The 26,336-nt window shown below is 39.3% G+C and overlaps 1 protein-coding gene across 2 annotated transcripts in view; it reads left to right on the forward strand.

The window, feature by feature from the left end:
- DPP6 (dipeptidyl-peptidase 6) overlaps positions 1–26,336 on the forward strand; it is a 1,353,880-nt gene that overhangs the window by 761,797 nt on the left and 565,747 nt on the right. For both annotated transcript variants that reach the window (XM_006887649.1, XM_006887650.1), the window contains exon 4: positions 11,839–11,933. In XM_006887649.1, coding sequence (XP_006887711.1) covers positions 11,839–11,933 — 95 coding nt within the window. The remainder of the gene's footprint in view (positions 1–11,838; positions 11,934–26,336) is intronic.

The raw sequence follows: 26,336 nt of genomic DNA on the forward strand, positions 1-26,336 counted from the left end.
GGGAGGGTGGAGGGACAGCACAGGAGGGGAAGACCCTCTATGATTGATGAATTGATTCAGTGACTGGGGTAATTGGGATGGGTGTGTCAGAGGTGGTGCGGTTGGCGCAGGATAGAGCAGGGTTTAGGGCTGTTGTGCATAGGGTCTCTATGAGTAGGAAATGACTCGACGGCACATAACAACAACAGCAACAATGCTGTCAGTATGAGAACTAAGGTGCATCTAAATCAGGCCATAATGTTTACAATCACTTGTTATGCATCTGAGAGCTGGACAGTGAATAAGGACGACTGAAGAACTGATGCCTTTGAACTGTGGTGTTGGAGGAAAGCACTGAACAACTCATCGACAGCTAGGAGAATGAACAGGTGTGTCTTGGAGAGGGTGCAGCATGAGTGCTCTTTGTAGACAACAATGATGAAGCTTTGCCTACACTATGCTAGGAATGGTGAAAGGTTAGTGAAAGAGAGGAAGACCCTTGAGCAGGTGGATTGACATAGTGATTGGCACAATGAGCTCTTGTGTGTCAGGAAGTGTGAGGAAGGAGCACAATAGAACAGGGTTCACATCTTTTGTTCTTAGGGTCATAATGAGTTGTATTTGACTCAATGACACCTAACAGCAACATCCAAACAATTATGCCCAGCAACTAATAATTCGTCACCAATGTTGAAATAAGTATAATACTTACCACAGTCGACAATTCATTGTGAAATTCAGCAGGTGACTGTAGAGAACAGGGACATATTGGGCAATGATGTGAATTGTCCTCTTCTGAGGTCTATGTTTTGTTTTGGTGGGTTTGTTTTGTTTTTTCAGCTTCAGGGTCCAGTGTTGGCAATGTATCTCCCAAACCACCCAGGATACCAGTCTTGACTGTCTTCTATTTTTAACATGTAGCTGCTCAGAGAAAGAGACTAAACTTATGACCTAAATCTTTACTTCTAAATACCATCCTCACTTAAAAGAGCCAGGATTCTTGAAGCAATGAGTGATTCTAGGTTTGTGACACAGCAAGTATGAGTCTGGAATATGTTATTGACTAGGAAGTAAGGAAGCATTCAACAACTAAAGGAGATATGTCAACAAGACCAGGGTCGATTGCAAACTGGCCCAATTCTTTTCTCTGTTCTATCCACAGTTTTTGACATACACCTTTTTGGATCTTCTCCTTGTCTATTGTATTGTACTGGTGCTAGCAGCACAAGTCTATGAAAAGACATTAAGAATACAAAGGTTCTAAAACAATGCTAAAAGAGGAATGTAAGTTTGCTGTGTCATAATGATTACATTTGCTGTGTTAAATATGGCTAGAAGAGTAGCTGTGTGAAGGGAGATAAGAGTGTAGTGCCATGATTCTGAGTAAATTGCTCGAAACATAGAATGAAGCTTACATTTAGAATGTTAAAAGTTAGTAAGCAGCTTCAATTTAGTGTTAAGAACATATTATTATAATATAAAATAAAGGTTGTAAAGCTAAGATTTAGAGTGTTAGAATTTGGCAAGCAAGTGTGTTATGTATTGGACTGCTAACAAAAAGGGCAGCAATTCAAATGCACCAGCTGCTACTTGAGAGAAGGATGGGACTTCACCTCTTGCGAAGATTTACAGCTTTAAAATATGATGCAGCTATAAGTCCCTTGTCTGACATGTCATTACCAAATATTTTCCCAGTCTGTGACTTCCCTTTTTTACCCTGCTGGATAAGTTTTTGGATGTATATAGGTATTTGATTCTAAGAAGGTCTCTATTTTATCCTTACCTGGTTGTAGAGTTTCCAGGATGCTTGGGAAACGGTTTATGTTGTGGATTGGAACTACTAGAGTTCTTCCAAGCTTTTCTTTAATGTAGTTTACAGTCCTTGGTTTTAGTCCTAGGTCTGTAATTAACTTTTAATTGGTTTTTGTGTATGGAGTGAGGTGTGAATCTTCCTTGAGTTTTCTGCAGATAGTTTTCCAATTTTGCCAGCAACATTTGTCAGAAAGGCTGTCATTTCCCCACTTAACTTGATTTCATCTCCTTGTCAAAAATCAGTTTGCCATAGGTAGATGGGCTGATTTCTGGATTCTCAATTCTATCCCATTGATCTATACCAGACAAGGAACTTATATCTAGAATTTATAAAGTACTCAAGCACCACAACAAGATAAAGGTAAATAACCCAATTTAAAAATGGGCACAGGATATGAACAGACACTTCACCAAAGAAGACATTCAGATGGCCAACAAGCACATGAAAAAAAGTTCAAAATCCCTAGCTCTAGGAGAGATGCAAATCAAAACAACTGTAATATATCATCTCACCCCAGTAAACATAGCAAAATTTAACAGAACAGCAAACATCAAGGGTTGGTGAGGTTGTGGAGAAACTGGAACACGTATTCACTGTTGATGGGTGTGTAAAATGGTGTAACCACTGTGGGAGGCTGTATGGTGCTTTCTCAATATGGTGCTTTCTCAAAAAGTTGCAAATAGAAATACCATTTGGCCAAACAATTCCACTACTGGAAATTTACCCTAAGGAAACCATAACTGCCACCCCAGCAGATATATGCACACCCATGTTTATGGCGGCTTTGTTCACAATAGTAAGGAGCTGGAAACAACCCAAGTGCCCATCAACAAATGAAGGAATAGAAAAGCTCAATGGAATACTATGCAGCATTGAAAAGCAAGTAACTCATGAAATATTATGCAAAATGGATGACCCTGGAGGACATTATGCTGAGTGAAATATCTCAGCCATAAAAGGACAAGTATTGCATAGGGTCAGTGTTGTCAAATGGGACTGACATAGGGGTTGAGGGAAAGCAGAGAAGGAGGGGAGGGATGATGTATACTGCATTGATGAGGGAGAGAACTGTTTAAAAGGGATATATGATTGGGTATTATTGTCATCACAGGAGTCCAGAATGAAGGCTACAAAGTGGAGTGGACTTGAGGGGAGGGATTGCATAACAATGAAAGAGTTTTTCTTTTACTTTTCAAGAAGAGTCAATTGGGGGTGAAGGGGTGGGCAGGGAGAAAAGTACAACAATGAATAACTGGAAACCCTAAGTCTCTGTAAACTTTCACTAAAATTAATTTTTTTTAAAAAAGATGTCAGATGGTCATTATGAGTCACATTTGGTTGGATCAGGCAGTAGGTTTGGTTTATTGATTATAACTCAACCTTATAGCCAGGTAGGACCACTGGCCCACCAAGGGGATTAAAAACTTGCTAGTATTATTATATCTCAGTGTCAAGAAAGCAAAGATTCTTACTACTGGACTGATAGGCAACATCATGATGCATGGAGAAGAAATTGAAACTGTTAACAGCTTCATCTTACTTGGATCTACAATTAACACTCTTGGTACCAGCAGTTGGGAAATTGGGAGACGTATTGCATTGGAAATGTCTGCAGTTAGGGACCTCTCCAAGTTACTAAGGATTAATGCTGTCAGTTTGAAGACTAAGGTGTGTCTAATTCAGGCCATTGTCTTTCCTAAGCATCTGAGCGCTGGACAATGAATAGGGATGACAGAAAAAGAATTGACACCTTTGAGCTGTGGTGTTGGAGAAGAGTACTGAACATTCCATGTTGTTGTTAACTTCTGTCTAGTCGCAGGCAACTCTTAGCGACCCTATGAAGGAGGGTCCTCGATGCTTGGGTGCCTTTCATCCTCTCTCCAGGTTCATAGGGTTTCAGGAGGCAAGCTATTATGGAAGTGGATACCAATCCTCCTTCTAAGCTTGTTTTAATCGGGGAGCTCCAGCCCACTCTCTGTCTGCATTGGGTAACCAGCCATTAACACATTTGGCACATTAGTGTCACAGTGTTCAGCCTCAGAGCAATCACAAGTGACCGCGGTATGGCTATTTGTACACCAGGGCTATATGACCTAGAGGAATGTCTGAACAAAAAACAATGGAAGACTGGCCTGGCAAACTCCCTGCCCCAGATCCCCAGTTCATCTGGCAGGTCCACCCTGCCAACCCCCTCGTAGGCCCCCCAAAACCACCACACATGCCCAGAGTCCTCAAACCTACCGCACCTCCAGATGCCAGAGACCAGATTCAGCTGACTTTGAATATCCCAAGACCCAAGGCGGGGCTTAACCTTTCAGTGTCTCCCCAGCCCGCCACGCCCAAATGCTGGCAGAACATCCCATAGACAGCCAAAAGAACAGATAACATATTTCTTGGAGAGGGTGCAACCGGAGTGCTCTTTGGAGGCAAGGATGATAAGACTTCACCTCACATACTTCAGGCATGCTGCTAGGAGGTTATAGCTATTTCTCAGAGAGGGACATGATACTTGGAAGGGTAGAGGGAAGGAGAGGATGACCCTTAACCAAGTGGATTGACATGGTGACTGCTGCAAAGGGCTCTAGCATGTCAGAAAGTGTGAGGATGGCCCAGGATAGGATGGGGTTCAAATACACTGTTTATGGGGTTGCTGTGAGTCATACTTGACTTGATGGCATCTAACAGCAACAAGAATGAATAATATAAATAAGGTACATAGTAACCTTGTGGGAGTGAAACCATATGAACAAAGTGTATAGAATGCTAACATAGGAATTAATCAGTTTTGTGATCATGTTGTTGATGATTGCTGTCAAGTCAAGCACAACTCATAGCGACCCTATGAACAAAACACCTAAAGCCTTTCTATAACTATCATTTCTCAAAGTTCATAGAGTTTCCAGAGGTAGGTTGATTAGGAAAATAAGTCATTACCAGGTACAAATGTGGGATCTACCATCAAGAAAGTAGAGCCAGAGGCAGAACATGCCCTTTCGACTTGAGCTTCCTGCACTCAAAAATCTCCTTAGACCAGGAGATGGGGAACTGCTGAGGCCAGAAATGATGAGAAATGGTAACAAGTAGCCAATGATAGTAGAGAAATAGTGCCTGCAGAGGCAGCAGGACCAAGGGACCAGCATGAGGAAGTGTCATGCACTTTCTGTCCCCCAGAATGAGACCACTGAGTGTCATTAGAGATGAGGTTTGCTGGTGGGGTCAGTATGCCTCCAGGTACCTGCCAAGGTAGCTAGATTTGCTAACTCAGAAAACTAGAGCTGAGCACAGAGCAAGAACGAAGTGGCTTTGGACCAAGGCAACTGAGCAGAATGAGGGGCTTCTGGGCACTTAGCTGTGCTATCCAGTGTACTCTGACTCATAGTGACCCTATGAACTCTGCCCCATCCTTACCATCTTCACCAAATCTGATATAGTTGAGTCCATTGTTATATGGCACTTTGTCAATGTATTTTGATGACGATCTTCTTCCCTTTAGGTAGTATTATACGAATTTTCAAACACTTGCCCAGGTAAGGTCGAGGCCAAGCCAAGGTGCGGCGTGAGGGCCAGAGAGATACCTACCTGTGAGCAGAGCTATGAAGAACTATCTTCATCAAATAATTGTATCCTGAGACATAGCGGGTCCTGGATTGTGACCCTTTATAAGCCCCATAATCCTGAGCATTGTCTGTGAGTTCACATTGTGTGTGGCCATTGCAGTGAATGATCAAACTCAACAGAGAATTAGAGTTCACATGGGAAGGATAGCTGGGGTCAGAAAGAGTAAAATTGATAACTTGCCAGAAAGAAGGTTCTGTCTGGGGATTAACTGGAATATTACTCATGGCTACAAGCAATGTACTAAAATCTTGATAAAAGGCTCTTATGGAGCTCTCTGGTAGCCAAGTAGATAAAGAGGTTTTGCTACCAACGATTATGTAGATGACACACCTATGCTTGCTAAAGGTGAGGAGGGTATAACATGCTTGCTGCAGAACATCAAGGACTACAGCCTTTAATATGGATTACATCTCAACATCAAGAAATAAAAGGTCCTCACCACATAATCAACAGTTAACAGTATGATAGACGGAGAAAGAATTGTAGCTGCCAATGCTTTAATATTGCTTAGATCAACAGTCAACATCCTTAATACCAACAACCAGGAAATCAAGAAATATATTGCCTCAAGCAAGTCTGCTGTCAGGGATCTCTCAAAAATGTTGAAGAACAATAATGCCGTTTTGAAGACTAAGATGTGACTCACTCAGGCCATGGTCTTTTCAGTCACCTGCTATGCATCAGAGAGCTGGACAATGCGTAAAGATAACAGAAGAATTGATACCTTTGAGCAGTGGTAATACAGAAGAGTACTGCAAATCCCAAGGACTGCCAACAGAGTAAATGGATATGTCTTGAGAAAAGTGCAGCTAGAGTGATCCATGGAGGCAATGATGGTGAAGCTTTGTCTTTCTTTCTTAAGACATGTATCTAGGTGAAACAATTCCTTGAAGAGGGACACCGTACTTGGAAATAGGGAGGGTCAGTGAAAGAGAAGAACACTTTCAGTGAGATGGACTGGCAGTGACATCAGCAATGGACCGTAGTGTGTCAGAGGATGATGAGGTTGGCATAGGATAGGACAGGGTTCAGGTTGGCCGTTTATAGGGTCAGTGTGAGTTGTACTCAACTCTATGATACCTAATAACAACAATAACACCAAAAACTGGTTGGCAGTTCAAATCCACCAGCTGCCCTATAAAGGAAGATGGACAATCTCTTCCCATGCAGTGTATAGCCTCTGAAAACCCACTAGAGGGTGGTAACCTAGAAGTCCATTCTGACTCAGCAGCAATGAGTTTAATGAGATTTTCACCTGCAATTTCTCACCCTTACATCCTAGTTTCACAGGATAAAAGGTTAGGACTTATAAATATATGATCTGACAGTTACTGGAACACAAAAATTAAGGAAGTATAACCATCACCCAAATGCCAGCTCATCTCTACAGACATAAATGACTAAGAAAGTCCAACCAAGGTCAAAATGAAGGGAAAAATATTTATTAACTTTAACAACTTTATTGTCATTATTGCTATGGACTTTTTTCTTTTGTTCTTGTTTCAAGCTACTTTTACTTTAAATCTGTTTTAACTTTTTTCCTACTCACATAAAACATATATTTTAACAAAATTAGTAAGAATAATACATAAACCTTCATGAATTTGTAGACCAATTTCAACAATATTATTTTATCCATCCTCTCTCTGTTCCTGTAATTTCATTCAGAAGCAAATCCACGTTGACATATCATTTATCTCTAATAATAGTCCTAAACATTTTAAATGCTATTTGTTATCAGAAAACACACACACACACACACACACACAGTGCAAATGCTGTTACATATATGCAAGTTCTGATAATATTTATCATAAACCAGAGAAAATATTGTTTAACATAAATGTATGATATATAACACAGTATATTTCATATATTTACTATATGTACATAGATATACTGTGTAACTTATATACCACATACTGTGTGGCATGCAGTGTTTCCTTGCTCTGTTTGGATAACAGCCTCTTGATGTAGATATAGGTTTAGTATAATCAAATTAACTATTTTGGAATCCTCATTCTTCTCAAGATTAGGTTTGTAGTTTGTAGGATTGGGTTTTAAAAAAAAAACAACAAAAATATTTGATCCACACAATCAAATGACTTTGCAAAGTTAATATAACACAAATAGATATTCTTCTAGTATTCTCTGCTTTCAGCTAAGATCCATCTGATATTACTGGTGCCATGGTTCCTTCTAAATCCAGCCTGGACTTCTGAAAGTTCTTTGTCAAGGTATTGTTTTAGCCATTTTGGGGTGATCTTCAGCAATATTTTGCTTGCATGTGATATTAATGATAATGTTCTATAAATTCCACATTTGATTGGATCACCTTTCTTGGAAATGGAAACAAATATTGATCTCTGCCATTCAGTTGGCCAGGTAGCTGTCTTCCAAATTTCCTTGCAAAAGATTGGTTGATGAGCACATCCGAGTTACATCTGTTAATGGAAATATGCCACTTGTTATCCCATAGATTTCTGGGATCTTAATTTTTGCCCAGGCCTTCAATGCAGCTTGAACTACTTTCTTCATTATCCTTTTTAGTCTTCTTAATATGCCACGTTCTGAAATATTTCAGTGTTGACCAAATCTTTTTGGTACAATGACACAGTGTATTCCCTCCATCTTATTTAGATGTTTCTTGGATCATTCAACATTTTCCCCATAGCATTTCTAAATATTACAATTCGAGGTTTGAATTTGTTTTTCATCTCTTTCCGCTTGAGAAATGCCATGTGAGTTCTTCCTTTTTTATTCTCCAGCTTTAGCCTTTTGAACATGCAATTATAATAATTTGCTTTGTCTTCTGAGCTACCCTTTGAAATCTTCTATTCATCTCTTTTATATTGGCATCGCTTTTCTTTGTTTTGGCTTCTCAGTACTCTAGTGCAATTTGGAGGGTCTCTTCTGATAATCCTTTAGTCTTTCCTTTCTCCTTTGTTTAACTGGCTTTATTGATGACATCTTTGATGTGATTCCACAACTCACCTGATCTTTAACTATTAGTGTCCAATACCTCAGACCTACTCAGCTCAAGAAAGGTGTGTATCAGGGCTATATCATTTCACCATATATACTCAATCTTTAATCAGAGTAAGTCAATTCAGAAGCTAGACTTTATGAAGTAGAATATCATGTCAGTATCAGAAGAAGATTCATCAACAATCTATGTTATGCGGATGACACAACCTTGCTTGCTGAAAGTAAGTAGAAGTTGGAAAGCTTGCTGCAGAAGATCAAAGACTACAGGCTTCAATGTGGATTATATCACAACATCAAGAAGACAGAAATCCTCACCACTGGGTTGATATGCAATATCCTGATAGATGGAGAAAAGTGAAATTGTCAAAGAATTTAAAAAGTTATATTGTACTGGGAAAGTCAGCTCTCAGAGACTTCTCCAAAATACTGAAGAGCAATAATATAAGTAGAGATAATCAAGTGTGCCTGATTCAGGCCATAGTCTTTTCAATCACTTGCTATCCATGTGAAATCTGGACAATGAATTAGGATGAAAGAAGAGTGATGCCTTTGAGTTGTGGTGTTGAAGAGTACTCAGTATCCCATGGACAGCTGTAAGAACAAGTGATGTGCCTTGGAGACAGTGCAGCCAAAGTGTTTCTTAGAGGCAAGGATAGTGAAGCTTTGCCTCACGTACTTTGAACATGATGCTAAGAGGGCCTAATCCTTAGAGAAGAACATCATAATTGGAAAGTTGAAAGGTCATCAAAAGAGATCGACACCCTCACTGAGATGAATTGGCACAGTGATTACGGCAATGGGCTCAAGTACGTCAGAGATGTTGAGTACAGCACAGCATAGGACATGGTTCAGATCTGCTGTTTATAGAGTCACTTCACTATGAGTTGTACCCAATTCCATGGCACCTATCTAACAACAGCAGCAACATGTGATATAATATGGTACCTGTGTATATATATATATATATATATATATATATATATAATGTTATATGCATATATAGTATTTACATGTACATAAATTATAGGGATATTATAGCTAATGTTAGATGGATCTTGGCAGAAAGCAGAGCATACCAGAGGGATGTGTATGTGTGCTTCATTGACTATGCAAGGGCATTTGACTGTGTGGATCACAAAAAACTGTGGCTGACTCTGAGAAGAATGTGAATCCCAGAACACTTGATCATGCTTCTGAGAAACCTATATTTGGACCAGGAGGCAGTCGTCAGAACAGAGAAAGGAAACACTGCATGATTCAAAATCATGAAGGCTGTCTACCAGGGATGTATTCAGTCTCCATACCTTTTCAATTTGTATGCAGAGCTGATCATCCAGGATGCTGGGGTGTACAAGGAGGAATGTGGCATCAGCATTAGTGGAGGATTCATCAACAACCCGTGTTATGCATATGACACAACCCTGCTTGCTGAAACTGAGGAGGACCTAAAGTGTTTGCTGCAAGAGGTCAAAGATTGCAGCCTTCAATATGGATTGAAACTTTATATCAAGAAAACAAAGATTCTCACTACAAGGTCAATTGGCAGCATCAGTATGAATGGTGAAGAGATTGAGATAGTTAACAGTTTTAGTTTGCTTGGCTCCACAGTTAACATTCTTGGTACCAGCAGCAAGGAAATCAAGAGATGAATTTTATTGGTAAAGTAAGCTGTAAAGGGACTTCTCCAGAATATTTAAGATCAGTGACATCAGGCTGGAGACTAAGATGCGCCTGACCTGGGCTAAAGTCTTCACAATTGCGTGCTATGCATTGGAGAGCTGGACAGTGACTAGGGCTGACAGAAAGATGCTTTTGAGCTGTGGTGCTGGAGGAATGTTGAATATACCATGCACTGCTAGGAGAACAAACAGGTTTGTCCTGGAGAGGATGAAGTTGGGCTGCTTCTTAGAGGCAAGGATTCTGAAGCTTCATCTGACATACTTTGGGGATGTTGCAAGGAGGGACCAATCTTTGGAGAGAGACATGATGTATGGGAGAGTGGAGGGATAGCACAGGAGAGGAAGAGATGTATCAATTCAATGATTTGGGGTAGTGGGAGTAGGTGTGTTGGACACAGTGGGGTTGGCACAGGATAGAGGAGGGTTTAGGACTCTTGTTTATAGGATTGCTATGAGTTGCAAATGACTCAATGGCACATAAGAACAACAACATACTATGTGCAGTTCTAGTAATTTATGAATAATCTTCAGAACAATTTTGCTTGTGTGTAATATTAGTGATATTCTTCAATAATTTCCATACTCCATTTAGTCACCTTTTTTGGGGGGATAGGAATATATATTAATATCTTCCAGTCAGTTGGCCAGATAGTTGTCCTCCGGGCTTCTTGGCAAAGCTGAGGAGGACCTGAAGTGTTTGCTGCCAAAGGCCAAGAACTGCAGTTTTCAATATGGATTGAAGTTTAATATCAAGAAGACAAAGATCCTCACAACTAGGCCAACTGACAGCAACATGATGGAGAAGAAATTGAGGTTGTTAATAATTACAGCCTGCTGAGCTCCACAATCAACACTTCTGGAACCAGCAGGCAGGAAATTAAAAGACAAATTGCATTGGGGAAGTCTGCTATCAGGGACCTCTCCAGAGTACAGAGAAGCAACTATGTTAGTCTTGAGACTAAGGTGCTCCTGATCCAGGCTATGATCTCCATGATTACTTCATAATTAGAGAGTTAGACAATGACTAAGAATGACACAAGAAAAAACTATGCTTTTGAGTTGTGCTGGAAAAGAGTCTTGAACACACCATAGACTGTCAGGAGAACAAATAGGTTTGACCTAGAGGGGATGAAACCAAGTTTCTCCATCTCACATACTTTGGGCAAGTGAGCAGGAGGGACCAGTCTTTGGAACAGGACATCATGCTTGGAAGAGTGGAAGGAGAGAAAGACTCCAGATGAGACAGATTGACATGGTAACTGGGGAAGAGGGATTAAATGTATCAGAGTCAGGGAGACTGGCTCAGAATAAGCTAGGGTTTAAAGCTATTGTACATAGTGTTGTAAACAGAGAGAAAATCTTTAGTTCTATTAGCAATTCTTTAAAATAAAATTATGTTTACAAAAGGGATCAGATCTGTGTCACTGATCACCAATTATTTTCCACCTCTTATGATACTACTACCATCTTTTGATGTTACTGATTTTCTTGCCCAAGAACTTTCTAGCATGTTCCAAGGAGTGTTTGTGCATATGTGCTTGTGCCTCTTCAACCAGCATTTAGAGAAGCAGAAAATGTTCAGAGAGATTCAAAGTACATTAAGAGTAATTAAGCATATTTCATCATTTTTAAATTACTTTTTGATAAAAAGTAAAACCCATTTTTCTAGAACTAGTAGTTCCATTTTACACCAGTGTTCAACCAGAGCCTCAGTGAGATCCTTGATATCTTATGCTTCTTTTTTAATCTTCTTTCTTACAGATAAAGAATTCATCTACAGAGAACAGAAGGGAACTGTGATGCTACGAAATGTTGAAACAAATACTTCTCAAGTGTTAATAGAAGGCAAAAAAATTGTAAGTACTTTCTTTAATGACCAGGCCTAATTTCAGTTTTCCTTCCTGCAAGTCAATAAAGCAGAAAATGGCTTTAGGTTTCAACTTTCAATATAGCCAAGCAGAAGCAATAAACTTGTAATACTACAGACTGAGCAACTAAAGATAATGTGAAATTGAAACCACACTAATTTAATAAGATGAAAGCAGAGTTTCTTTCTGTGTACGGGAAATTTCTCTGCAGGTGTTGGAAACAAGTGTTGCATATCATATATAATTGAAAGATAAAGTCCTAAGGCTTTTGCACATTTACAGAACAATTGCAATAATGCACATAAAATACTCCAGGAGGATGTGATCAATCTCATAAAAAAATAACTCCTATTCACATGCACAGAGAATATTAATTCAAGTGCTGTAACTCTACTTACCCTAACGAAATTAAGTGAAGTTTGTGCTTTAAAACAAGTGTTGATTCAATACAAGTGTCACTGCTTTACATTCCAGGAAAATTTGTCCAAAGATTTAAATTACATTAAAATGTTAGGATCTCTTATATTTAGATATACTTACATAGAACACCGAATAGATAAATCTGCCCAAAATCAATTTAATGAGGAATGAATGACATCTTTTTTCTTTACACTAGGTTCATATCCATTGGTAGAATTAAATCCCCAATATTAAAGATGTAATTATTTTTGTTGACTAAACTGAGGAATTAAAAAGACAAAACTAAGACTGAATCTGTATAAAAAGCAAGAATTGAAACAGGCCATGAATTCAGAACTATCATAGCATAGCTTCGGTGTGACCCAGAAAAACAAGACTCTTATAAAGCACTAATCTGGGGATTAGAGGAGACCTTAGGAATTTAAAAAAAGAAAAAAAAATTCAGTTCCCTGATTTTCCTGATAAAGATTCTAACTAAGCTCAGGGTGTAAGGAAATATCTTCTCAGAGTCTTGTAAGTAACAGGGTGAGCACTTGGGCTGGGCCAGCACACAAAGTCCTGGGGACAAGTATGGACGTTCTGCTTGCTGTTCCATTCTCAGGTGCAGAAATTATGCAACTCTATTACTTTTCCTCTGGAAAAAAAACCCAAACAAACACATCCCATAATTTGCAATTGAGGGTTTTTTTTTTCTTTTTGTACAAAATGCTATTTGCAGGGGGAAGTTTGGTGAGTCCTGCCCTATCTCTGTTAACAAACTTGGCTCTTAACTGAATCATAGACAGGTCAAGCACATGCTTCAGAAGAAAGTCTGGTTCTACTTCTGTAGACTCATTGTGAAAAATTCCCTGGAACATACTTTGATCTCCATGGGGTCACCACTCTTTGTGGGCCTGACTTGACTGATTAGCAGTGGGTTTGGCCCTTTATGTAGACTGCTTCTTGGAGTAAGTCATCCAGCAGGGTGCCCTCTAACCTTATTGGAGTGTGGTGCAGTCTCCAATCTGATTGTTTAGCTGCATTCAATTGTCTTCTGCAAAGGAAAACCCTAAAAGAAGGAAATTTGCCTGTGCTTCAAATTTAAAAATTGTCTTCCGATGTGGTTCATGCCCTAAGAAAATTGACTTTACACATGTGAAAATGCTGAAACGATAGAAATGATGTATTAGTACTGAGAGGGGAAATGGATGTCCCTGACGGTGACTCCATTTTAATGCCACAACGTTAGCAGTATCTCCTGTGTGGACGTCAGCTTGGTAAGAGCAGGTCACTATGAGCAGCTGCAGTTAGTAATGAAATATAAGAATATGAACGACCTGTTCTCTCTGAAGTCAATAGTTTGTGACAGAGCATGTATTGTAACTGAAGCTGTTTTAGTCAAGTAATGAGGCAACTTTTGAAATCACTTTAGATAAAGGGGAGGAAAGAAGGAATTGTAATGTAACTCCCTTCCTAAAATGCCATTAGCTTTTATTTATTTTGCAAACATTTGGCTGGCCAACAGCTGTGTGCAGCCTGGTACAGCATTGGTGGTCATATCAAGTTTACTGATGATCGTATCTAGCTGAAGGCTCATATTTAGTTTGTGAGTGTTTCAGTGCTGTGCTTCCAGAAGGAGGTCATGGTTGTTAGAGAGTCAGTGAAAATGAAGGAGGACAGAAGGAGATGTTAATGTTGTTGCGTTTAGTCAGAACTAACCCATAGCGGACACTCTCTTGGGTTTTAAGAGGCAGTAAATTGCACAGGAAGAGAGTGCCCACCTTCTCCCACAGAGCATCTGGTGGATCAGACCCACGCGCCTTTGGGATTACAGCACAGCTTCTTACCACTAGACCACAACCAGAGTTCCCTAACAATGAGATGACTGACGCATTGTCCTCACACTATAGTGATGTTGACAGTGCATGAGCCTGGACAATGTTCTGTTTTGTTATTCACATGGACACCCAGAGTCAGAGTGAATGTGATATAGATTTTACAATAGGGGGAAAAAGAGCATGCATCATTTAGAGGCTTGCCACTCCCGTCAAATCCACCAGCCACTTTGTGGTAAAAAAGACTGGCAATCTCTTCCACTGTTATTCTTTGTCTCAGAAACTCAATGTAGGGTCAGTTGTGAGTTGGAGGCAGTGAGAAAGAGAGAAATCATTTAGGATGTTGAAGTGCTGCATTTCAATTCTGTTGAGCTGTTAGCCATTTCATCTTATTGCGCTTCAACTGCTCCATCTCTAAATGAACCCTGCCTTTGCTTCCACCAGCAGAAAACATTGGCATTTTGTGAGAGCCGACAGTGATTACTTGTGTGCTGTATGTGCCTTGCCACCATGAACTCTCATCTTCCTCTTTCCATGCCGCTAAACACAGAGCGCACTCACATGTGGTCACAGCAATGAGGGACCGAGTAGTAGACCTGGGGTGGGGACCCAGCTCTGACACATGGTGATTTCATGCTGTATATCAGGATAAAAACGTGATCTAAAGAATTTCAAAGGCTGATTTTCTTCCTTTCAGATTGGTATGCATGTAGTTATTCATATACATTGTGTTTCACTCATGTGAGGTGTTTCACACTTTCCTCCATTGTCATAATTCACACAATCATTCCTATACATTGTGTTTTAGAAAATTAATCACCATTGGACTATACCCACCATTGACCTGTCTTTTCAGGTCTCTGCCAAATCATTCCCATTTCCTTTACCCCCTCCCTTCACCCACCAAATTGTGCAACCCTGCGATTCCCCCTTACTCATCCTCACCCCTGTGTTCCTACCCTTTTCCCCCTTGAGACTCCACACACGTTTTACTAGTTATCCTTCTATTTTTACAGTAATGATCTTACTTTTTAAAATTTGTCTTGATACTTCACTCAGCATCATGCTCTCCAGTCTCTCACATATTATATAGTGTTTTTAAATCATTCTTCATGAGTGCTACATAATATTCCATCATGTGATTGCACCATGATTTCTTAATCCATTTGGGTGTGGTTGGAAATTTGGGCAGTTTTTATGTTCTTGTGGTGGTGAATAAAGCTGCTGTGAACACTGGTGTACAAATCTCCATTTATGTCTCAGTTATCATTTCTTTGGGGTATATTTATAACACTAGAATATCTAGGTATATGGAGTTTCTATGTTCAGCTTTTTGAAGAAACACCAAACTGCCTTCCAGAGTGATGTACTTCTTTGTAATTTCACCAACAGTGTATGAGAGTTCCAATTTCTCCACATCCTCTTTATTGCTTGCTGTCCTGTTAAAAACTTTGCCACTGCTACTGGGATGAGATGTATCTTTTTGTGATTTTGATTTGCATCTCTCTTATTGCCAGTGATCTTGAGCATTTCTTTGTGTGCCTGTTGACCATGCCAATGTCTTCCTCTGTGAAGTTTTTCTATGTTTTCTACCCATTTTGTAATTGGGCAGTCTTTTTCTTGTGGAAGTCCTATAGTATTCTGTAAACTCTTGTTATGAGATCCTTGGCTGAGATGGTTTTGTCAAATGTTGTGGTTTGTTTGTTTGCCCCACCCACCCCCAAGTCAGCAGAGTTTCTTTTCACCATATTGGGAAAAGGTTTTGATGCTCATAGGGATTTAATCTTTAGAAAGTCTCATTTATCAATTTTATTTTCTTCAGATTGTACATTTCTGGCTGTATTTGTCAGTGTCTTTATACCATAGGATAGGCCTCCTAAGCATGATCTCAGTTATCTCTTATGATCTTTGTGGTTTTGGGCTTTACCCTCAGAGGGTCTCTGATCCACCTTGAGTTAATTTTTGTGTATGGTGTGAGATGTAGATCTGGTTTCAGTTTCTACAGGTAGCAGTCCAATTTTGCCAGCATCAGTTGTTCAAGAAGTTGTCATTTCCTCATTTGATAGGTTTTGTTTCCTTGTCAAATATCAGTTGACCGTAAGTAGCTGGGTCCATTTCTGGGTTTTTGTTCCTTTGGTTTATGTGCCTGTCATTGTACCAGTACCATGCTGTTTGGTTATTACACCTATGTAGTAGGTTTTGAGATCAGGGAGTGTTATGCCTCCCACTTCATTTTTGTTTTTCAGAAGTGCTTTATTATTTAAGGTCTCTTTCCAAGTAAACTTGACAATTGCCTTTAAATCTCCTTAAAAAATGAATTTGTTATCTTTATTGGGAGTGCTTTAAACATGTAGACTGCTTTTGGTTGGATTGTCATTTTCACTCTATAGAGTCTTCCTATCCTTGAATAGGAAACATTTTTTCCATTTATTTAGGTTTTTTATTATTTCTTGAAGAAGTGCATTATAGTTTTTTTTTGTAAAGGTCTTTTGTGTCTCTAGTTAGGTTTATTCCTAAATATCTAAATTTGTGGTTTATTTTCTTTGTTACTGTAGAGGAGTCCCACTGAGTTTTGTATGTCGTTCTTATATCCTGTAACCTTACTAAATTGGTCCACTTGCTTAAACAGATTTTTGGTGAGTCTTTGGAGTTTCCTATATACACAATCATATTATCTTCATCTAGCTATAGTTTCACCAGCTCTTTGCTGTTCTAGATGTCTTTCATTTGCTTCCTTTGTCGTATTGACTTAGCATGTACTTCTAATACAGTTCAATGACTGATTTTATGAAAGTAGATAACCAATCCTTTATTCTGCTGTGTCTCTGGATGTACTCCAATCCCCTGCTTTTTAGTTAGCATTTGAGCATTTTAACTATCTCCACCTGCCAGATAACCAAGCCTATTTGGATGCAATTCCCTTGTGTTCTTTGGTTTACTATAATTGGCTTTTGCCTGGAATCTAATGATGGAAGGGCACACAAATGAGTGCAAATATTAAGCCAATCCAGGGGAAAGCTTTTAAGATAAGCTATGGTTATGCAAATGCAGTGCTTGGGTTAAATGTTATATCTCACCACTGGCCTCCTTCAAACAATATTCTCTGAGTAAATCTGTTGTCCTTAATCAAATCTCCAAATTGTATAAATCAGATTATGAAATATTTTTAAATACTCCATACTCTTTAAATTGTAAATTCATTTATCCATGTAAGAGAGAATTCTGGTGGTCTAGTGGTAAGGAGCTGCTCTGCAACCCGAAAGCATGTGGTTCAAATCCACCAGCTGCTCCTCAAGAAAAAGATGAACATTCTCTTTCTATGGACCTACAACCTCTGAAAACCCATTAGAATGGCAGCTGTGAGTTTATTCCAACTGCATGGTATCTAACAAAAACATATACATTTAACATTCCCTGATAATTGCATCACTGTTATTCCTTTTTTTTTAATTCATTGTTGTACATTTTCTTCCTCCTCCGCTTCCCTCAGCCCAACCCACAATGTACCCCTTGTTTCATATTGTGGTCATATATTCCTTTTGGACAGTTCTTTCCCTCATCTTTTCTATTACAGTGTTCATTATATACCCACTCTTTTCCCATTCTCTCCCCTAACCCCTCATATCTGTCTTGGTGTTTATCAGTGGTCTTATGCAATATTTGTCATTTTGTGACTGTGATATTTCACTCAGCTTAATGTCCTTCAGGGTCCCCCATGTTGTTTCATGCTCTACAAGTTCATTGTTTTCATTTCTGCATAGTATTCCATTGTGTGAATCTACCATAGTTTTCCTATCCATTCATTTGTTTTGGGGCACTTGGATTTCTTCCATGTCTTTGTTGTAGTGAATAACATAGTAATAAACATGGGTATACATACATCTCTTTGAATCATGGCTCTTGTTCCTTTAAGATATATTTCTAGTGGTGGAATTGCTGGGTCAAATGGTGTTTCTATTTTCAACTTTTCTGAAATCAGGTTTTTATGCCACCTTTTTGAATGTGAGATGTTTTCAAAAGTCCTTAGGCTGTTGTGCTGCTAATCCGAGTCTGCTCCTCTCTGGCAGTTAGAATCCGTTAGTAGTTCTTCAGGAGAATGACAAGCAGTCTCATCCTTTGCTAAACTTGCTGAAAGTCCAGGTCAGCCATGAATCAGTTCTGACTTGAGGACAATGAATGAGTGAGTGAGATTATCTAATAAAGCACTCACTGTGACTGAGCCGATTCTACAGCCACCCTGCAGGACAGAGTAGAAGTACTCCAGTAGATTTCACAGTTATAAATCTTTACAGAGGCAGACTGTCTCTCTCCTGTGGTTTGAACCATGAACTTTTGGTTAGCAGATGAATGGTCCATTCCACCATTATTATCTGTTGTTATTCTCGTATTGCCATCAAGTTGGGACTGACTCATAATTGACACTCAAGCAGATTTTCAGTTGATGGCCTGGAGGTTGATTGCCCATCCTTCATCCTCTGGGTAACAGATGAATTAGAACTGTGTGCCTTTGGATTGACAGTGCTATTCCTCTACCACAAGTGTTCTATTGTTATCTAATAGTATATCACATTTATAACATAGCTCTCTCTTTCTCATTGCTATCATGTCTGAACCAACTCATAGCTGATCCTCCAGTGGGTTTTCAGAAGACTGTAAACCGTAGAGGAGGAGATCGGCCACCACTTGTGGATTCAGATCAGGAGAGGAAAAATTGCCACTGGGATAGCAATGTAGCTCCCTATGGGCTATACGATAAGAGCTCCCTGTTTTGTATCATATATTTTGTTTTTTAGAAACTATTTGGTGAAATGGCTTTGTCTATTTTCTTGTTTTTAACATTTTTCAAGTATTCTTTTAGGTTTCTGCAGAGAGTGAACTAAATGAAAGAATGTTTCCACAAAGATCTTGAAAGTCCTTTTGTAAGCCCCGGATCTCCTTAGAGGCAGGTTCTGCCTTTGATTTACTTTGTTTTCGCCATGATGCTGAGTACCTTGGCCTGCACAGAGTAGAAGCTCAATAGCTATGCATTTTATGAATGAAAATAAAAGATGGCAAAGCAATAGTGACAAGCAGTTTCCCCAAAACTTCCATGTGGCTAAGCGGTTGGAGGTGGGTGGTCAACACCATGGCTTGAAGTTGGGATTTGGAATCTGACTCTTGAGTTTGAATGACATTCTGGCAATCTTATGTCCGGCCAGCTATAAACTAGGAAATCAAATTATCCCCAGATCATGGTAACCGCGTGAGTATCAGAGGAAAGCTAAACTCCATGGAGATTTAGTGACACTCATTCGTTGCATCACTTAAATTGCTCTAGGTATCTGGAAAATTACTTGGGCATACATTTCAAGAGCAATAAAATATTTATGTATTTTATGTTTCACTTCAGGGAGTTTTCATAAGTAAATCATCTAAAAATGTATGTAAAGAAAAGCTAAATACACAAAAAAATGTATCCCTTTATTTAAATCATGAAAGTGTCTGAAACTAAGGAAATGAGGTCCATAAATTTAAAAAAGAAAATAAAATGTGATATAGCCACAAAAGTAATAATTGTGAAGATGAAATAGCAGTATGAAAAATATTTATGATTTTATCTCACATAAGCACACACAAAAAATACAGTCTTTTACTTACACTTTAAGTAACAACTAAATATCATCTATATGGATTGAAAAGGATACAGGAACTGTGAAAATAGTTCATTTTACTTCATGGTAAAATATTCCATGTTTTGTTCCACTGTGATTTCCATAATAGCTGTTTCAGTGGCATTTAGTCAATAATTTAAATCAGACTTTTAAAAAATTTAGCTTCACATTGTAAAGAGATTAGAGCTGCTCCAGTGATGAATATTTAAGAGCTGTTGATCATTCCTGGAAAGTGTCGGAAGGGGAGATACTTCAGTATTTAAAGAAGCAGCTGTCTGTCACATTTATGCCAGACTTCTTCATTTTTTTATGTGTTTGCTCATTTTAATTGCCAGTAAGACTGACTACTTAACCATATTTAAGCAAATATATTTATCTTTCTAATTATGTTCCCATTTTGTTTTACATAATATATTGACCGGTTGATATCAAAGTCCATACCTCTCTGACAGTTCAAATCTACCAGCTGCTTTGAGGGTGAAAATGGGGCATTTTCCTCCTGTACGATTTATAGCCTCAGTAAACCCAGTAGAGGCTCAGCTATTTGTTTATTCTGACTATAAGACAATGAGTTTGCAGATTTTTTGTTGTTGTTGTTGATTGTCAACTGTCACTCATCGTACTCTTCTCAGAGAAGGATTTATATTAGACAGTACTAAACTACTAAATTCCTAAAACTTACAAGATTTTCTTTTTAAACACTTTTTAAAAAACACACAGTTGTTCATATTTCTTTTATATCACACTCATAAGTTGCTAGCAAGTTAAAACTGACAGAAGCTGTAAATTGCAAGAGACGTGATTGGGCCATCTTTGTCTGCAGAGCCAATGGTGGATTTGAATCAACAGAGAGGCACAACCTTTGGGGATTACACCCCCAGAGCTCCCTTGCGTGCATAAGCTTATTTCATTTATTGTATGTTAGTGATGGCATAGACAGGCCAGTAAAACATTCAGTTAGGATCAAAGAATGAGAATATTTCACTTGTTAGAGTCCAAATCTTTAAACTACCATTAGGGAGTGGTCTCAGGAGAAGGTTGAATCATGGCTAATGCTGAGTAGAAGACGCTCAGAGCTGAGGTCTGAGGTTGTTGAAGGTGGACGTCATCACAGCCTTCATCTCTAACAGGTTCTCAGTCTTTACAGAGAACATCAGTGACTCTATCACCTCTTCTTGAGTGGGCCCTAGTCCACAGCTATATGTAATTTTTTCTCCTTTTGACCTATACATGAAAGGCCAGGTCAGGTCATGTTTGAGAAAGACTCTATGTTATACCTTTTCTTCTGAGTCAGAGATTGGAGAGGGTCTTTATGACTTATTTATGTTTAAAGGCCAATTTACAGAAATTTAGCCTTGTGTTACATTTTCTTTTATGTCTGTGTGAAGCTGAAAAGCCCCTCCATGACTATTTACAACATACTTCTATTTCTTAGGTCCCCTGAGTTTACATTGGGAGTGACTTAGACTTATGTGGTTTCAGTGCATTTCAGAATCGTACATGACAAGAAAATCAAACCAAGAGTGCTTTTTGTGCTACAGGAAAACGTCAGGATTTTACTGAGCTGAAGAGTCACACCTACTTTTATGTTACTTTACATAGCTTATTAAACTTCTTTTTAAATAGTGTGTTTAACTTTTATATTATATATTTTTCTTTCAGTTCTCACTACCGCCCGCATTTCATTTCAGTTAAGTACTTCACATGCTTGTGTTCTCTGAGTCTGCTGGATGGTGTACTCGATGAGGAGAGAGAAGACCATTCCTTTGTTTTTTCCTTTTCTCTGATGGTTCTCACAGAGCTCAGCGTGTGACCACACACAAACCAAACTCACGCTCATCTTTGCATTCTTCTCTGACTTCATGCTCATAGGAGCAGCGTTCACTTCGCTAACATTCCATTTCCTGCTAGTTTACTAATCTCTGCGTCTGCATTCAGAGGCTGCCAATTTTCACCTAAGACAGCACTAATAATGGCCAGCCAGCAGCGTCCATATCTACACAGAATTTCATTTCTGGCGACACAGCTCTTAGGGAGTTTGGCTGCTAACAAAAAGCCGTCACCTCTCTGACAATCCACCAGCTGCTCTGTGAAAGAGCAGTTTCCTCATGTGCAATTTAGTCTCAGAAAACCTAATAGAGGGTCACCTATGAGTCAGTCCCAACTCAATTGCAATGAGAGAGCTAAGTCACAAATAGAAAATGCTTTTCTCCCCTACAGTTCAGAGGGCAAAACTGGCAACACAGAATGTCCACTGTAGAAGTATGTTTGGCCTACAGAAGCTTTTACAAACTTGAAGCTCAGGTGGCCTAGTGGTAAGAAACTGTGCTGTGAATCCCAAAGGCATGCAGTTCGAATCCACCAGCTAGTTGCTTCATGGGAGAAGGGTGGGCAGTCTCCTCCTTTGTGATTTACTGCCTCTGAAAACCTGCTGGAGGATCAACGATGGGCCAGTTCTGACACCATAGCACAGAATAAGTTGAAAGGGAAGACCTGTTAATCTTAAAACCTCATTTTCACATGTGAAACAAAACTTCCATGCGTGGTAGAGCAACTGGCACCTGTACACAGGGAATGGGCCGGCCTGCCCCACAAAACCTGAGTGTTACCTTTAGGTAACCCCATCTAAATTCGGGGTTCACGTTTATCTAGTAACAAAAAGATGACCTAAGAATAAAATTATTTTTACATGAATACCATAAAGACCTTGGTACAAACTATCTCTGTATATTTCTGTACTTTGTATTTTGTTTTGCTTTTACGGTTCTCTAGATCCTGTTTGTTCTGTAGGCTTCCCCCCATATTTCTCAATTTTTTTTCTTCCCCCCTTTTCTTTCCTTTTATTACTTCTTTTGTAAGATATAGCAAAAATCTAAAGTGTATATTTACTTAGTTTTCCTTTGGTGTTTATGTCATAGACTATTCTGTTCTTCATTTTTAAGGTAGGTGTCTAGAGTATTTTAAACTTGTATCTGTGAGCTGTGGGAACATGGACAAATATGAAGGATAATTTAGAGAAGAAATTACTTCAAACCCAGATGAAAGTGAAATGAGATCTTGAGTTAATACAATGACTAAAAATACATGAGGGTCATGGGAAATGGATTTCAGTTACATTGAGAAAGGAGAATTGACAACTCCTACCCAAACTCAATGGCACATAACCACAGTAACAAACTATGACAGGTTTGAAAGCAGGAGTGGCATCCACTTCCTAAATAAAATGCCTCCAGTAACTCTACGAACTTTAATAAATGTCAGTGAGTCCGGGCCTGTTTTTTAGGATCACTATGAGTTGTGCTTGACTTGAAGGCAATCAACTACAACAACAACCTTGACTCATAAGACTCTCACAGACTACTGTTGGTGGTGGAGTTTGCCTTTGAGTTGGAAGTGACTCATAGCTGACCCTCCAGCATGTTCTCAGAGGCAGCAAATCACGTGGGAGGAGATTGTGCATGCTTCTCCCATGGAACAGCTGTTGGATTTGAACTGTGTGCCTTTTGAGATAGCAGCACAGCTTCTTACCAGTAGGCCACCAGAGCTCCCCATCATGGACCAATACCAGGTATCCTTTCTAGAACACACGAACTCTGACATGGATAGACCATGATGTTGGTGGTGGTTCCTGTTGAGTCACCTCTGACTCACGGAGACTTTATATAGAACAGAATCAAATGCTGCTGGGTCCTGAGCCATCTTCATGATTGTGACATATGTCCATTGTTTGGACAGCTGTGTCAATCTAATTCACTGAAGCTTTCCCTCATTTTCTCTGCCCTCTACTTGACCAGTTTAATGTCCTTTTCTTGCAACTGGTCCTTTCCAATTGACCTGTCTGAACTTAGCAAACTCACTTCTAAGACATGTTTTGATTGTATTTCTTCTTAGGCTGATATATTTGTTCTTCTGGCGGTCAGTACTTTATACAATATTATTGCTAGTTCTACAGTTAAGAGTACATCAGTTCTTCTTCTTTTCCTTTTTTCATTACTTAACTTACACACGCATTGGAGGCAACTGAAAAAATTGTGGTTGAGTCAGATATACCCAGTCCTCAGAGTGACATTTTTGCTTTTAATAGCTTTGCAAAGTCGGCCAATATCATGAATACATCATTTGATTTCCTGACTGCTAACAGCATCTTTGTGTATTAGTTATTGACCCAAGCAGAATGAACTAATTGACCATTCAGTTTCTCCATTTATTAAAATAATGTTTAACAATACAATTGTGAGGATTAAAAAAAATCTCTACTCTCTATTTCACTCATTCACTCGCTGTTTGGTGGGAACCCATCCACAGCAGGCACTCTGTTGGGTTTCTGAGGCTGTAAATCACGCAGAGGGGGATTGCTCATCTTTCTCAATGTAGCCACTGGTGGATTCAAACTGCCAGGAGGCACAACCTTTGGGTTAGTGGGGCAGCACCATACAGACTATACTACTTGAATTCCTATATTTAGTTGAATTCCTTATTTAATTAAACCTTACAAGATACCTCTCCCCAGATAGAATTGCAGAAGCATCAAAGCAGTGGCCAGGAAACAGTTTTCAAATCAAAGAGGTATAATATTGTAGATGGCAAAGTGAAAGGCATGAGTCAGTGTAGTGCAAGCAATTCAGAGAGTACAGTGAGATCACTGTAGGGTGAGCATGGCACAGAGGCCGCTGGAATAGATAGTATTGCTTTACTGGAGTTTTATACTTGAGCATAACCTGGAGATGAGGAAGGTGAAGGAGGAGTTCCTTTTGGAAAAGAGTTGTGGTAAAGGGAAAGGGAGAAATTGTTTAGAAACTTATGGATAACATCTTTGTTTTTAAATTGAGAAAGCCTATGTGTTCACAGGGCCAAGAGAAAGCAATACTAAGGAGGGAGACATTGAAGTGAGAAGCTGCAATGGTCTGTTTAGTGGAGGTTAGGGACCAGGTGCAACACGTGCAGGACCATCATTGGACATAACTGGTGTCAAAAAAGCAAAATTATTTCCCGTGAGGTGGGAGACAGGCAGTGGTAAGGCAGATGAAGTTTTAGGGCAAAGCAACGTATTTCCTGCTATGCACATTTTTGTGTTTGGACATATGGGACAGAAAGGAAAATGAATAGGTATTTGAAATAATTACTTGAGGAAATCTGTCAAGAAAATAATGAATAGTGGATCTATTGAGTGCTTACAATATAATTAGAACTACCCTAACCACTGTATACACATTATCATATTTATTTTGATCTTTGAGAATACCAAGGGAAGCAGTAGTTTATTGTTCTTATTTTATAGATTAAAAATTAACGTGGAGCAAGGTTAAAATAACCTTTCCCAAGTTCCATGGTTGGAAGTGGAGTAAAACGGAGACTTGAACTTAGGTCATCTAATTACTAAAATAATTATTTTTCCACTGAATAAAGGATCCAGCTTTTGTCATTGTCCAGACACTTGCCTGGATGGGATTGAGGCAATTATTGCCCATGGTGAGAAGGTTGCAATAGTTACACGTGATGTGTTGTTTTGGGTTTTTGTTTGGTTTTTATTTCACACATGGTGAAAACTAACCAATCAGTCAATAAGTAACTCAAACCCATTACTGTCAAATCTATTCCAACTCTGGATGTCCCCATGTTATAGAAAAGAACTGCTCCATAGGATTTTCTTTGGCTATGTGGTTGCTGTGAGGCTGAACCCTGTGACATGGATATGTCAAATGCATTAATGGTTGGCTACCCAATGGGGACTGAGAGTGGGGTGGAGCTCCCCGATTAAACAAACGTGGAAGGAGGAGTGGCATCTACTTCCATAATAGCTTGTCTCCGGAAACCCTATGAACTTGGAGAGAGGATGAAAGGCACCCAAGCGTCAAGGACTCTCCTTCATAGGGTCGCTATGAGTTGCCTGCGACTCGACGGCACTTAACAGCAACAACATAATCTTTACAGAGCCAATAGCCAGACTTTTCTTCTCTGACTCTCCTAAACAGATTGGAGCCACCAGGCTTTTTTGACTAGCTGCTGTTTGTTAATGTGCTCTTGAGCTTGAGCTGGCTCAAACCTGATGATCCAACAAGTTTGCAGTGACCACAAATCACACTGGAAGGGATTGCCCATCTTTCTCCCACAGAGTTGCTGGTGGATTTGAACCACCTGCCTTGGGACTAGCTAGTGGTCAGGTGCACACTTTGCGAGACACTGAGAGACCTTCTCAAGTCTTGTGAATGGGCCATTAAATAATACATGATTATTCTTCGACACCACTTAAAAGTGCCATTCTGAAAAAGATTGGAAATGAAAAACATTTGAGTCAGTTTAACCTAATGCAAAAACTGCTGCAGCAGATTTTCCTGTAAAATCATCTGTTTTAAAGGTTAGAAAGAATTCAGCTGTGAAACCATTCAGGAGCTCTTTTTAATGGTCGATCTTTAATCATCCTTTCACCCTTTTCCATAGCAAGTGGATTATTCAAGTTTCCTCTGTGTCTCACAACCAGTAATTGCAGTTCTGAGAATGGCACCTAG

The sequence above is a fragment of the Elephantulus edwardii genome, unplaced genomic scaffold (genome assembly GCF_000299155.1).
Source record: "Elephantulus edwardii isolate Elephantulus edwardi_28Jun2011 unplaced genomic scaffold, EleEdw1.0 scaffold00060, whole genome shotgun sequence".
Taxonomy (NCBI): domain Eukaryota; kingdom Metazoa; phylum Chordata; class Mammalia; order Macroscelidea; family Macroscelididae; genus Elephantulus; species Elephantulus edwardii.